Below are 15,705 nucleotides of genomic sequence, written 5' to 3' on the forward strand. Positions count from 1 at the left end.
GTAATGATTAGCTACTGCAAAGTGATAGTTCTGCTCTTTTTCTGCACTATAATACAGTTGCCATTTCCTTCTACCTACAAACAAGGGCAGGAACGTTCTTCCTTGGCTTCTAGTTTTGGCAAGCTTCTTTCCAAGAACCTCTTCACTATCTTATCCTCACATCGAATGACACGGGATCATTAAAGACAATTACAGTTTGGTAGGAATACCAGAAAATAGAAGATAATTTCAGAATCAAGTAATAGTAGCTTTATACTTATTTCTCCATTATCTACTTTACACTCTTACATTTTGTAATGTTTTTATAAATTTTTCCAACAATAATAAACTCCATGAAGCCAGGGAAGCAGCTCTTTGTAGGTTGCTTATAGCTCTGGGGTGAGGGAAGAAAAATCAGACCTGTGGCATTCTTCCCTAAACTTGATTTGGTTGCCTTTATGCAATATAATCCTAAACATATTACTTAGCTTCTTTGATATTCAATCCTAATCCTTACAATAAGTTTAGTAACACATGCTTTATATACTTATCATAAGAAATAGATGTAATTATAGGTATCTCACAGCAAAATCCTGGATGATTGCATGGACAGAGGAGACAATCAATAAAGATACTGAATACAAATAAACTTATTCCATTTTCTCATTCTAAAAGCATACTAAGAATGAGTATATACAAATATGCATAAGTATTGTGGATAAACAAATACAAATATATGGAAGTTTTCCTTAGAAAGTTTCTTAGGAGGGCTGGAGAGATGGCTTAGTGGTTAAGCGCTTGCCTGTGAAGCCTAAGAACCCCGGTTCGAGGCTCGGTTCCCCAGGTCCCACATTAGCCAGATGCACAAGGGGGCACACGCGTCTGGAGTTCGTTTGCAGAGGCTGGAAGCCCTGGCGTGCCCATTCTCTCTCTCTCCCTCTCTCTGTCTTTCTCTCTGTGTCTATCGCTCTCAAATAAATAAATAAATTTTTTTTTTAAAAAAAAAAGAAAGTTTCTTAGGAGAACAATCAATTACCCTAAAATATTTTAGAAAATCTTTTTAAATCTGATTTTCAAAATTAATTTTAAGTTTCACAAATTAATTCCTGCATATTAAATTACCTTAAAATAAACAAAAGGGAGGAAATGATCATATATGTATATATATGCATAAACAAATGAAAGATTCATAAAGATAAAGACTTCCAGAAGTCCACATTACAGCAATAACTACTCATTTTTTCTGGATGGAGCTGACGTAAAGACAATTTACTTTACAGTTAAGGAAAGAACTGAATCTAGGGATCATATTTTTCTTATCAGTTGAAGTTGCATGACATAACATAATGGAGAGGTTTTAGTCAGAAGATCTGAGTTTCAAGTTCATCTTCACACATATATATTATGTGACTCTGAGAATGTCACATAAATCACATTCTAAGTCTTCTTATTGGTGAAATAGTAACACAGAAATGATCGATGATTTAACCTATATGCAAATTTATTTGTCATATGTAAGTAATTATCAAAGACTTTCAAAAGTAAAATGTATCATAAGGTAACAGGAATGATTAACAAGGTTTATATGCTTACACTTGTAAAGTAGATAGTCTCAGTTCCTTCTCTGTGGCTACAACTAAGACCAATGTCTCCACTTTCTGTTGCTGTAACTGAATTCCATAGATGGAATGATTCCTCAAAAGAAAAGGTCTATAGTTGAGGAGATGGCTCCGTGGATACAGTGCTAACTGTGCAAGTGTGATGTCCTGCGCTCAGAGCCCCAGCACCCATTTAAATCCTGGGTTGTCAGTAATACCAGCACTTGAGTTACAGAGACAAAGGATCTCCAGATTACACTGGCTAGTTAGGCTCTCAGAACTGGCCATCTTGGAGCACAAGTAAACGACTGCGTCAGTAAATACAAAGATCCCTCAACATCAACCTCCAGCCTCCATATGTACACAGACATGCATGCACATGCGCCTACATACATGTGTACTCACATGAAAATGAACATTCACATAGACATGTATGAACACCACACACACAAAGGTAATGTTTCATTTACCTCAGGGTCTGGGAAGCTGAGAAGTTCAAGATCATGGCCTACTATCAGGCCAGTGTCTGGTAAAGGCCTTTCTGCTAGGTCATGGCTTGATGGAAGGGATTAAGACAGTATGTTAGTTCAAACCTTTCTTCCTCTTCTATATAACCACTAACTGCATTGAGTATACATTGAGTATAATTATGACATTAGGCACCATCTTAATAACCTCATCAATCCTTCCTTTACTCCAAACGATATTACCTAGAAATACCATTAACCTAAGATTTGTTATTAAGATTCTTATACATTAATGCCAGGCACACATTCAAACCACGACACCTGGAATTTCAAAGGTTTAGCACAATTGACATCTGTTGGTCACATAACAATCTTTATGATGCCGGTATCTATCCCATGTATTGTAGTCTACTCAGTGGGCCAAATGCTCATGAGAGAACTTTATCATCACCACCAAATTACAACATGCAAAAATTATATTTCAGCATATTCCCTGCAGTAAATATTCATCCTCTGATAGAACTGATCTATAAAGTTAGCTAAAAATTCTTTATTTATCTCTGAATGGATTTGACCCAGGAATGATTAAAATAGATTGAAATTTTTTTCCTGCATAAATCAGAAGTGTATATTTTCCATATAAGCAGATGGTGTCATCCTATGTGTCAAATTTCCATTTTAGATTATATTGCATGTTGCAGTAAAAGGCGCAATCATCACTTTGTTGACAGGACTGAAATGTACTAACATTTATCACAAACCAATGAACTCTACAGAGAACATGTTGGAAGTGATTTAATATGACTTCTCTTTTTAAGAAAACTTCTACAGCAAATTTTTTAAGAAAAGTATTTAAGGAAAAATATTTAAGGTTACCTGAGTTTTGGAACTTGACTCCTAGTTTTGTTGATGTTATTTTTGCCTAAAATCAAGCCAGAGCAGTTTATCAAGAACTTCATTTTTTTCATTTATTACTTTGCTGATCTTATTGCATATTTATAAATTTAAGCTCTAAAATAATCCACAGAAAAGTTAAGTCATATTCACCAGGACAAAGCACTTTTATTATAGCAGGATATTGTTTTTTTCTGTAATGGTTTTAGAAACACATTATTGTATCATTTATGTAGAAAAATAACAAAACACATTATTTATTTGAATATACTGTTATTAATGTCTTCTAAAGCATCCTGTAGCATATGTATATACTTCTGCCCAGAAAGAGTCATGCTGTATATTAACTTTGAATGCTGCCCATGACTGGAAACTCCCTAATTTATTCTATCACCTTTGACTTTCCTTTAAACTTGATACTCACATACCCAGCTGCAACTTCATCAACTCTGTTAGGATAGCACCATCCAAATGCTAATACCTTGGTCCAGTACAATATATCATTATCACTCCCTTTAATTATTCTCAGAGCCTTGGTGATTCACTGTTTCTCCCTGTTATCCCATAGGCTCTTCACAAGAGAAAGTCAGGACAGTTACTGGCAGTAACTCTTCAGGTGCTCAAAGTAAATGCCAAAGCACTTACTGTGGCCAGTAAGAGTCTTCTCTCTATTTCTTCCACTTTCTCCACTCTCTACCCATTGGCTTCTTTTTTAATCTTTTGCTTGTTCATTCCCCTCTAGCCTCGTTTTGTTCGTTGTCTAAAACAGCTGTATATATTGCCTTGATCCTCTGTGTATAATGTTCTGTCTCATAGTTTCCTATCCAGCGCCTCCCACACTTGTTTCCTCCCATCATAAGACTTTTACTCAAATATCTATTGTGTTATTGAATCTTCCACTGATTGTCCTATATAAGATAAAAAATTTCTCTGCAAGCCAGGCCTTCCATATGCAGCATGCACATTTGTTCCTTGTCTTCTACCCAGAGGGGAGTTCCATTAATGTAAGAATTAAAAAAAAAAAAAAACCTCTTATTTATTTATTTATTTATTTATTTATTTAGGAGTGGAAAGAGAGAGAAACAAAATGGGCATACCAAAGTTTCTTGTAACTGCAAATACACACCAGATGCTGCATGCACTACTTTGTGCCTCTGGCTTTACATGTGTACTCAGGAAAAAAATTCTGGGTTGGTAGGCTTTGAAAGCAAGTGCCATTAACTGCTATGCCATCTCCCCAGCCCAGTACTTTTGTTTATTTTATTTTTGACAATTTTATACATGTACCTAAAGTATTTTGATCATATTCACCTCCTCCTCTTTACTTTCTCGACCCATCCATGTTCAGTGTTGCACCCTTATTTTTTGGGAAGGAGCCTGGTAACAATATTTTACATCAATGTCATTCAATAACACATTATATACTCGAGATATAATGTAGAATATTTCCTAATCTTGTCAGGGAAATATTTAAAGAAAGAGGAAGTTTATGCATCATCTACAAGAAGTTTGGTTTGGAGGAATATCAGTATTTTGAAAAACAGGATCAAAGGAAAGACGATTTTGTGTTGGAAGTTAGGAGCTGAATATATGAAGGTTAACTGATATTTTTAAGATGGAGGTAATGGAAATGTGGTTCCGAATAATTAGGTAAGGATATCTAAGACTACATGGCACATTTAAAGAACTTATGTGGAATAAGTAATAATTGTGAATAGAGATACATATAATTGGAAAGATGAACAGAAATTAGAGCAAGAGAATGTATTCCAGAGAAGGTTGAACAGTGAAGAGTTTTCGCAAATTTTTAATCTAAAATGGTGTATGTGTCAGTGATATGTGCATATGTGTGTGTGTGTGTTTCCAAGTTCATGTGTGCAAGTGCATGTGTGATCATACTATGGTGTGCATGTGGGAGTCAGTGGAGAACTTTGTATTTAAGCAGAGTCTCTGGTTCTCCTCTTTCAACCTCCCTTAGATGTACTGGGATTAAGTTGCCTGAGCCAATACTTATCTTTTACATGGGTCCTAGGGATGCAAACTCAGGTATGCAAGTACTTTACACATAGCCATCTCACCAGTTCCCTCAAATTCATAATGTTTAAATTATAAAATGCATCATCTTTAGCACTTTCATCTAATTTTCTCCAGCTTCTAGTGAGACTTTTACTATAGCATGTTGATTAGAAATATTCCATCTTATTAGGAAAAAGAATTCCTGAAGTTCACTGATTAGAACTATTCAGTCTTATTAGGAAAAAGAATTCCTGATGTTCACTATGTCACTCTGAAAGTAAGGCATTGTATGCTATGCAATGTATGTCCTGAGGAAAGGCTAGGGATTAAAGAACTTGGGAAACTGCAAAAAAAAAAAAATTCTTTGTAATTAGTGACAGCAGGCATATTTCATTTTCTCTTTCTTTCTTTCTTTCTTTCTTTCTTTCTTTCTTTCTTTCTTTCTTTCTTTCTTTAAGAGGAAAAGAGGTAGACAGAGAGACAGAGAGACAGATAGAGAATGGGCATGCTAGGGTTTCCAGCCACTGCAAACGAACTCCAGATGCCTGTGCCACCTTGTGTATATGGCTTACATGTGCCCTGGGGAATTGAACTGAGGAACTGAGGTCCTTTGGTTTCACAGGCGAATGCCCTAACCGCTAAGCCATCTCTCCACTCCCTCATCTTCTTTTCTATAATAGGGTTTGATAAAGCCCAGGCATAGTTACATAATAACTTTTTTCTGAACCTCCTATCTGTTTACTGTTAGCTCTCAGGATGTTTTTTTTTATGATTTTAGTACCTGGTACTTTGTACACATTACAAAGGTTTTAAAATAATACATGCTTTCCCAGATAATACTAGTAGAAGATAACCATTCCTGCATATGAATCTACCTACAAATTTTTTGGTATTTATTAATTACAGACTATGTCTACATATTGGATTTTCTATGCAATAAAGATTTGAATGCATGCTTTCCACACAGAGTTTCATTCAAGAGAGCCATTGATGGTGTGAGCCTGCTAATATCCATGGTACCATCAGAGCTCTTAAAACAATATGATCAAGAATCATATAATAAGTGATTTTGGTTCTGATCTACTACTATAAGAATTTTTTATTTATTTGATTTAGAATCTCTAATAAACCTATTAGTAACATTTTTACATAAAGGACGACAAACGTTAAGCCCTGGACATCCCAGCAAACCCCAGGAGCCTCATTAATCAGTGGAGGTGATTATCAGAACACACACAAAATATTCAAAAACAGGCTCATTGAAGTTTCTCAGTGCCTAATCATGAGACATTCACTCAAGTAGCTCATAATTTGCTATTAAAAATAGACATGCAAAGAGAGTTAATAATCAGGACACATGTAGCAATAAATGTGAGATGTCATTGAATATATTACATATGACAAGTGCACTTTTCAAGGATTGGTGAAATAGGTATGCATATGGCAAGCAAAAATGATCCCTGAAAAACATGGGTGAGGTTTTGTAGATACATTTGGGAAAGAGAAAATATATTTGCTGGGAGAAGCCTGTTTACATAATAATGCATATAATAACAATATTATTAATCTTAATATCTTCTGTATTTACCATTTCTTGGACCTATTGATTTTCTGGGCATGGCACCAGAAGGTGATATTCATTTCCTCAAAGGTAGAAAATAAAAGTTAAGCAGTTGGAGAATCTTCATCTAGTGATTCCAGGTAACTTTTCCAAGGATCATAGATGTGAAGCAGAGGTCATTTCATTCCACAAAATATTTGGTTAATCATTAGGTTACTTTGTTCAAATGAAGAATTGGCTTTTATAGACCTGGAATATACACCAGAACACATACTTTAAACAGAACCTGAAAACCACTTTGGATAGTTTGACTTGAGCATCAGTTCCATTTCCATCACTGAAACAACCTTAAAGAAATGAATTAAAGCAAGAAAGAGTGGATTAGACTCATGATTTCAGAGGGGGATTCACTCAATGGTTGCTCAGCACCATGTGTTTGACCAGAATATCTTGACAGTGAGAACATGTGATGGATGACTGATATTCACATCACTGTGGATCAAGAAGCAGAGAGTAAGGTGAAAAGTAGACAGGAATAACATATGGTTGAGGACTTACCCCCAATGACTGATTTCCATGAGTTACACCCCAACTCCTAAAGGTTCCATAACCACCTTGCATTCAAAACCAAAGCATATCTACGCAAAGAGACACAGCTGTGTGATTGGGGTCTTTCTTCCCATCAAAAATAGAGACATTGTGTAAATGTTTCAAGGACATTTAAATTAAATTACAGAGTTAAAGGAAAGACTCATGTTTGTATACATTACTTTGGGAGCTCTATGAAAGCGGCCTGGGAAATGGAAAATAGACCAAATTAAGAGTCAATGAGAATCATCATGGGCAAACTGAGCCTAAAGCTGTTCATAGTTCTGATATAACTTCTATTTATATGTATATATGTATGTATGTATGTATGTATGTATATGTTCTATATATTCTGTATAGATATTCTACATATTATGTATATATATATATATATTCTTCCATATATATTATATTATATATATTCGTGTGTGTGTGTGTGTATCCAAAGTTGCAAGCTTTCAAAATTCTAAGTTTAGAAATGCAGAGTGGCAAACAAATCTCTCTTTTGACAAATTAACAGAAACAGACAGGGCTTTGATGTGTTTTAGAGAAAATGTTAGCAGTAGAGGCCAAGGGTAGCAGATGAGTGGAGAGAAGAGTTAGAGAAGCAGAATGAAGACAGAGGTGCTCCTTCCCATGAGTTTCATCTAGGAACTAGGCATAAGAACTCAGAACCAGAGCCCATCTTCACATAGTGACTGACTGGAGAACAGCAGAGGACCACAGCTGACTGCTAGAGCAAAGGCAGTCTTTTTCCCAAAGAAAGCCCTGAGATGAGGAACTGGCATCCACATCTGCTGCAAAGGTGGCTAAAACTAGTTCTAGGGCCCACTTTGTAGGACCCTGATCAGAATTTGCTGATATCCAGGCCAAGAGAGGAGCCAGGCAGCCTACACGGGTCTGGGGACTCCTTGCAATATATCGTGGGCCAGGGAAGAGCTGACAAGATTCCAGATTTGTTGTTTTAAAAATTGCTTCCTGCTCTCTGGCTCTCTAATCATTTAGGAACTTCCAGCTGTGGGTAAGTTTTCCCTTCTGCTGGGCCTGGGCTGATTCAGTGGGAACTCTGCCTAGGCCCAGCTAGAAGGGCAACCCCTAGCCCTTACTCTCCACATGGGTTCTTTATCCCCTCCAGCTCCCCAAATGGCAGGAGCACCTTGAACTTTCTTTTCTCTTTCCACTCTTTTTTCCCTAGATCTCTATCTGGTCACATGGACTCCTGAGCTACATGTGCCCACATGGGCTTTTGGGCTTCATGTAGTATACTTCTCTTCTCCCACTTTGTTTTCTCCTTACCTCTCAGCCTTCCCCTTTCCATCTCCTTTGTAAAATCTGAATAAAATATGGTATTTCAAAAGTCAAAAAATGCTTCCTTATATGTTTGAATTACATTAACTAATTAGACTTAAATTTTAAGATACTTTGATCTTGCAAAGCCTACTTACATTGCTAGATATGAGTGTGTCAAGTTGATGCTCCCTAGACACTTCTTCAGATTTCAGATTTCTACTTGTTCTCTTATGTGATTTTTGTAATGAAATTTGTTAGTGACTTATTGGTGTATGTTTTTTCCAATATGTTAAATACATTAAAATTAATCAACTACACTACTGAATTGAGGAGCATCTTTACTCCCTAAGAAAGATCCTACTAGGTTATTTCTTTTTCATTATGGATGTACTTAGTATGAATACATCATGTGTTGGTACCATCCTTTCCCTCCTCCCTGAACCCATTCATTCTGCTGGCAGCACTCCTCAGTGGGGTTCTTATTATGGGGTTGTGGGTTATGTCTTGTGAGAACAGCAATTGGTTACTGGGGAGAGGCAGTGCCTCTGAGCATGATGTTCCAACCTGTGGCTCTTACAGTCATTCTGTCCCCTCTTCTGCAAAATTCCTTGAAGCATGGTGGATGTGTTTTAAGTCTACTTCAGTGATGAGCTCTTAGGAGTCTCTGGATATCTGCTTTGGTAGGTGCTGAGTATCCTCAGGGTCTGTCTCCCTCAACCTGATGCTGACTGTCAGCCTCACCATGGAAGCAGCACTCTTGCTGTCTCCCCAGTTCTAAGATTTCAGCTGGGGCTTGATTGAAGTGCAAGGGGTGTTTATCACCTGGGGTCTCGCTGCCTTCTGTGAAAGAGTCTATAGCACAGAGTGAAGTCAGCACAAATTATGTGGGATAAGTATTATTAATTTAGGGAGATTTTGATGGATATAGATTCTCTTTTGCCAAACACTAGCGGAAGCTTGACATTGAGGAGCATAATCTTTGTCTCCACAGGATTCTCACCTAGTTCCCAATTCTAGATATGGATTCTTTCTACTAAGTGGATCTCTTAGCTATTCAGAAAGCTACTGGTTACCCACCAAGGCTGTGTGCCACTATTTCACTGGTTTGTACATCTTGTCAGGATGTTTCTGAGTAGCTTAGGCTCCTGGTTGCTCACACTACTATTGGCCACTCTCCCCCAGTAGCTCATGTAGCACTTTCTAGCAATAGACAGGCTAACTTTGTGGGGACTGGCTCTTTTTCAGATTCCAGCCAGGTCTCTCCATGTTCTGTGTCAGTAGCATATGGTGTCTTCAGCAATGGGGTCTTACCTTTTACCTCAGGTATGAAATCACGTGCTTTGACAGAAGCCTGTCTTGTTTTGGGGATTAGTTTTTAGCCATAGTTTCATTTTTCTACATTGACTCTGTTATAAGATTAAATATTTTCTATTAAACTTGATAGGTTTATGTAAAACTACAAGAGATGGTTCCATCAAAGAAAAAAGTATTATTCTTCAAAGATTATCAGTTCTCAATTGTGACGGATGATGTTTCTCAAATTTAGCTGCAATTCAACAACAGTACTTTGATGTCTGAAATAATTGACATAAAAATTGATGCAGTATTTTAAATTACATTCTCCTTACAATGTGGTAATTCATAATATGACACTCCAGAGGGTTCCTGAAACTTTCAGTTTTGATTTTATAAAGTACTTTGCATCATAAAGAAAAATTCACTATGAAAACATGTTTGAGTTAATGGAAACATATTTCTCATTGTCATATAAGAAAGATACTCTGCTTTGCCTTTTTTCTTTCAAGGTAGGGTCTCACTCTGGCCCAGGCTGACCTAGAATTCACTCTGTCGTCTCAGGGTGGCCTCAAACTCAAGGAAATCCTCCTACCTCTGTCTCCCTAGTGCTGGGATTAAAGGTGTGCAGCACTATGCCCAGCCTGCCTTTGAAATTTAATTGTATCATGAATTTTATGAATCAAATGTCTTAATCCTGTTTTAAGCAAACATAGACTTATTTTATTTTTATTATTTCAAATAAATATTCTGAAACCTAAAACATGAAGCTTAACTCTAATTTCTTCAGAATTTCTAGAGGCTAGGTAAGCTGAAATCATTACAAATCTGAAGTTAAAATAACAGAGAGGAGACATGCACTGGATTCAAGCCATGTGCCCCAGATATGAAGCACAGCAATCTACTGAAGCCTGTTTATTTCTCTTCCCACCTAAGGTAGCACAGAGCCTGGGAACCACACCACAATGACGTCTGTAAACACTTCCCTCTCTGATGGCTATGGTCTCGACAGAATTGCCAGTGTTTTACAGAAAAGTGAAATAGAATAATGCATTACATTTCTCATAAAATAATTATAAAATAATTGATAATCAATTATTTTAGTTTGAACAATTAGCATTTTAAGATGAGATTCTCCTTTCCTAACCCCTTTTTAATAAAGTGGACATTATATTTAGCAATGATATGTTTGTTGTCTTAACAACCTTACTTGACAATGAAAAGTTGTCAACTTTATATTAGCCCCCATTTTCTTTCTTTGAAACCAGACTGCATACTGAAAATCTAGAATGAGAACACACTACTGTAGGCTTATCAATGGGGATGGACAAGCAAAGCCAAAGGACCCAGGTTGGATTCCCCAAGACTCATGTAAGCCAGTTGCACAAGGTGGTACATGTGTCTAGAGTTCATTCGCAGCAGCTAGAGGCCCTGGTGGGCATGTTCTCTCTCTCTCTCTCTTTCTCTCTCTCTCTTGTTCTCTCTCTCTCCCTCCCACTTTCTTGCTCTCTCAACTAAATAAATAAACAACAATAAAATATTTTAGAAAACAGGGAACTTCAAAGATATATGCCTATTATGATTTGAATACTCAAATCTTTCTGACATTGCAGATTAATTACTAACTGTTACATGGCATCATTCTGTTATTTTATAAAATGTGTTGGGGTTCTTATATCCTTTTGTATGACTTTCAGTCATAACTCTGGGTATCAAATTCTCCTTTCACTAAGAATCCTTTTTTTAAATTAGCAATGCCATTCAATGTTCAAGGATTATAACACGTGATGAGAAGCTGATGAAATTAAATAGAACCCTGTGTGACAGTCTTGAGAAATACAGGAGTCTTGAATTATGCTGTAAGTGAGTTATGGGACATCTGATGTTTTGTTGTTCTCTGTCTACTTTCCCTTTCCTAGTGAAATCCGATGAGCTACAGACAATCAAGAAAGAATTAACCCAGATCAAAACTAAGATTGACTCCTTGCTAGGACGCCTGGAAAAGATTGAGAAGCAGCAGAAGGCAGAGGCAGGTGAGTGAAAATGAATCTGTCGCTACAGACAGATTGGAATTAAACCAACTAAACACCATCAATCACAGAATGCAAGGCCTAGGAGACATCGTCTAAGTGCACTGAGTTAATACTGAAGCACACATAACCCCATAAGCCAAGAGTTACACTGATGAATAGGACTACACTTGGAGAACATGAACCAATATTTCCAAGATTTATATCACTAAAGGACAATCGTTTTGGTGGAAAAATCAGCAGCAATTGAATCATAATTCAAAGTTTCTATGTCACTATCAGGGAATTTTTAAGGTGATTAAAGATACTTAAAGGGATAATGCTATCAGGATAAAGAAATATTTATATTTCGTTAAATTAACCACAGCAAAATAAAAGTTATTTCTAATATTTATTACAAACCCCAACTCCAATCTTTGCTGCCGCCCTATAAATTTCTGTACCTAATTTCCTGGAAGCCAACAGCATGTTTCAAGTCATTAAGAGGCCACGCTCATTGATTAATTCTTTACCTCTCAGTGGCCTCTTTGTATTTTCAGCCATGATCCAAGCTACATTCTAACTCAGCTCTCTACCTCTTTATCTGTGTGTTGTTTTAAGCTCATAGGAAACGAAAACTGGGATGAGTTGAGAGCTTTTGGAAATTGTGTTTTATAAGGCAATAGATGTCTCACAGGTTGCTGCAGAGATGAGATGTGGGTTAAAAGCAGACAAACACATACTTCCTTCACCTTGCTCCAAAGAATGTAACTCTCCTTCTGTGTTGCATTATGGGATTGCACACAGACTTAATTTACTAAGAACTTTAAATTATAAAATGAAATGAATATATGACTTTGAAGAGTCATTAATAAATCTAACACTTGATTTTCCAGAAGTCAAAGCAAAAGCTCAAGAAGTAATTTAATTTTTCTACCACCACATGTCTAGTTAGTGATGGATCTGAGTCACAAACTCAGAACTTGTTGCCAAAATTTCAAGTTTTACCTAGGGCTGTATTCCAGATTTTCCTAAAGTGAGGTTATCTAGATAACAACTACTAATAAAAAACGTTGAGGCCTAATGCTCTTGACTGGAGTCTAGACATCCTGGTTGGAAACTTGGACTCTTGGTTGGAACCTAGAGCTCATGGTGGATGGGATTCTAGAGCTCTTTGGAAGAACCAAGGGCTTCTGGCTTGGATACATTTATTGCTCCTGATTTAGGTATGGGATCCATGGTTAGCATGAGCTCCTTGTAAGGATCCAGGAATCCTATTTAGATATAGGACTTGTTAGCACATAGGGTTCCTTGTTGGTACCTAGATATCTAAAGTATAAGATTCAAAAAGTTCTGAAATCCAAAACTGTCTGGGTACTGATTTGATGATTAAACATTTTGAAAGTTGGGTCATTTGAAATTATAGGATTTCAGATTAGGGTTGCTCACCTAGTAAAATATATTTTTTATTTTCATATTGTATTTTCATATTGTATTTTCAAATAGCCTATTAAAAATATAACAGGTCATGTGCCTGTTATACGATTCAGTCTCACCAGCTTGTTAACTTAATGTGAAAAGCTAGATGACAGATTAAATGGAATAATTTTTACTAAAATTATTATTACACAATAACAAATATATTTTATCTTGAAAAGAGATACACTTCCCCATACTACTTAGAAAAGAAGTTTGGAGTCTTAGAAACTTTAATATGCTGTCTGTGGCTATCATCTAAAGTGTTGCTGTAACTGAACTACCCTGTGATGTTCCCTAAATCAATATTTCCCTTTGAGGAACTTCTGTGAAATCCATTACTATGTAAAACAACTCTTAGCACAAACGACTTTGATAACCAATTTGCACTTCAATTTAAGGGATTATGGAGAGCTCATTTAAATATAAATCACCTCAAAGAGAAAAATGTGATCCTTCTTCCAGCATATTATACCTCCTAGTACTCTGTAATGAGGAATACCTGCCACAAAATCTTTTTGGAAGATCATCTATAAGTGTAACACTCATTTCAAACCCAGTTTTTTGTTTTTTTTTTTTAATGAAAGCTGTCATCTTACTTTAACTCATCTTTAAACTTTTCTAGTCATGAGACAGTTACCTTCTCAATGACAGGCCTTGTCAGCCCTTCACTAGTTGTATCTTTCTTATTTTAACATGCTACAAAGAAAATGAAGGTATTTAATTCATAACATCATTGGCTTAGTCATTGCATCCTGAATAGCATCTAAATTTTCAGACAATATGAACATATTCTACTTTTCTTTGTATTTTCTTTATGGAAAGAACTAGGGTGGTGTGGAAAGAGTTAACACTGCATTCATTAAGAGAGGAATGAAATGCATTAAAATTCATTAATGAGTACTCAAAGCCTCCTTATTAAACTCAGGGACACTCATTTTAAAGCTTAATTAGTTGAAAGCTAATTATTTGGTAGCTAGCACTTACTTTCCATTATTGCTCTTTGATGCATCTCTCATTCCTACTTGAGGCATTTGGTAAGGAAGTTTGCCAGCACAGGCATAGTGACAGGAAGAAAGTGGAAGACCAAGGAGAAAATGCCAGCCACAGACAGCAGAACACTTTCTGACCAAAAAGGCAGATCATGTTCTGACCAAGTTTTCAAGTATTACTTTTTTATTTTGTCTTTCAAGTAAAACTCTTGGATGTTATCTCAATATAAAACAACTGGATTATTAGTAGATATTTCTGTTTTATCCACTCTCTTCCCTTGAGATTGTAAACTTGCTAAAAGCAAGATCACATTTTGGCTACCCTAACTCAACATAAGACCATATGTGATGTACTAGGTAGAAAGGAAGTCCCAGTACCCTTAGTGGAAATTGATTGTATAATGCATATTCCAGCACTTGAAATGATTAATTTGACATTTCTGTGCATACATTTCTTCCCCTAAATAATACAATTTTTGGAGAATGAAGTGATAACAGTGGAAAACAACAATTTTTACTCATTAATTCTGCCTAAAATTGCATCTCACTTTTAGATGATTCTATGGAAAGAGCTAAATATAAATTGTCATATAAGCATAGAACAATTTATACAATTTACATTATGATGTTAAATAGCAAGGAAGGGTAGATTGCAAGAAGAAAAAATAGGTTGTATATCATACAGTAGGAAAATGTACTCCACAAGTACCTATACTTTTTAAAGTATTATTTGTTCATCCACTCACTCATTGTGTGCATGTGTGTGTGTGCATGCTTGTGAGTACAGTCACATGCATATCACTGTGTACATGTGGAAGTCAGAGGCAAAATGTCAGTCAGTCCTTCCCTTTCCCTTTGTGTTACACAGGGTCTCTTACTGCTTTTTACTATACTTTTTCATGACACTTAGGAAAATTTTTCATGCCTCTGCCTCCCTTCTCACACAGGAACACTGGGATTACAGATGCCCACTACATCTTTTGCTTTTAGGTGAAATCTGGGGATCAAAATTCAAGTGCTCAAAGTTGTATGCCATGTGCTTTAACCACTGCTCAATCTACACAGCCCAGAAACTCCTCTAGTTTTTAAAGAAATTTCTTGTCAGTGAACACCAGGAGAAGGACATCTGACATTCTCTGACCTCTGCACGAATGTGCATAGGGCACATATCTTAAACACATACATACAACAACACATACCACCACCATACTATACACCACACAACACACACACACACATGCAACTGCACACACTCTTGTGTACACACACATGAAAACATGTATATACATATGCACACATACCACACGTCAAGGAAACATTTACAACCCAGACTCTGGAGGAGTGAATAAACATTACTTAGTACAGCTTTAAACTGAAAGGCATACCTGATACAGAGCAGCTAGTCTCACTTAGACAGTTCTTGTGATAAACTAGAGTGTGAAACCTAAATTTTAGAGCAATCACAAGAAGCAATTCATACAACAAATTCATCCTATCCATAAGTTTGTACAAGTTACTGACATTAAAAAAAAACATAAAAAT

General features: G+C 36.3%; 1 protein-coding gene across 9 annotated transcripts in view; it reads left to right on the forward strand.

The window, feature by feature from the left end:
• The window catches only part of Ralyl (RALY RNA binding protein like), a 710,563-nt gene that overhangs the window by 646,594 nt on the left and 48,264 nt on the right, over nt 1-15,705 (forward strand). For all 9 annotated transcript variants that reach the window (XM_045142517.1, XM_045142509.1, XM_045142511.1 and 6 more), the window contains one exon: nt 11,606-11,719. In XM_045142517.1, the coding sequence (XP_044998452.1) occupies nt 11,606-11,719 (114 nt within the window). The remainder of the gene's footprint in view (nt 1-11,605; nt 11,720-15,705) is intronic.

This window comes from Jaculus jaculus, chromosome 2, assembly GCF_020740685.1.
Source record: "Jaculus jaculus isolate mJacJac1 chromosome 2, mJacJac1.mat.Y.cur, whole genome shotgun sequence".
Lineage (NCBI taxonomy): Eukaryota > Metazoa > Chordata > Mammalia > Rodentia > Dipodidae > Jaculus > Jaculus jaculus.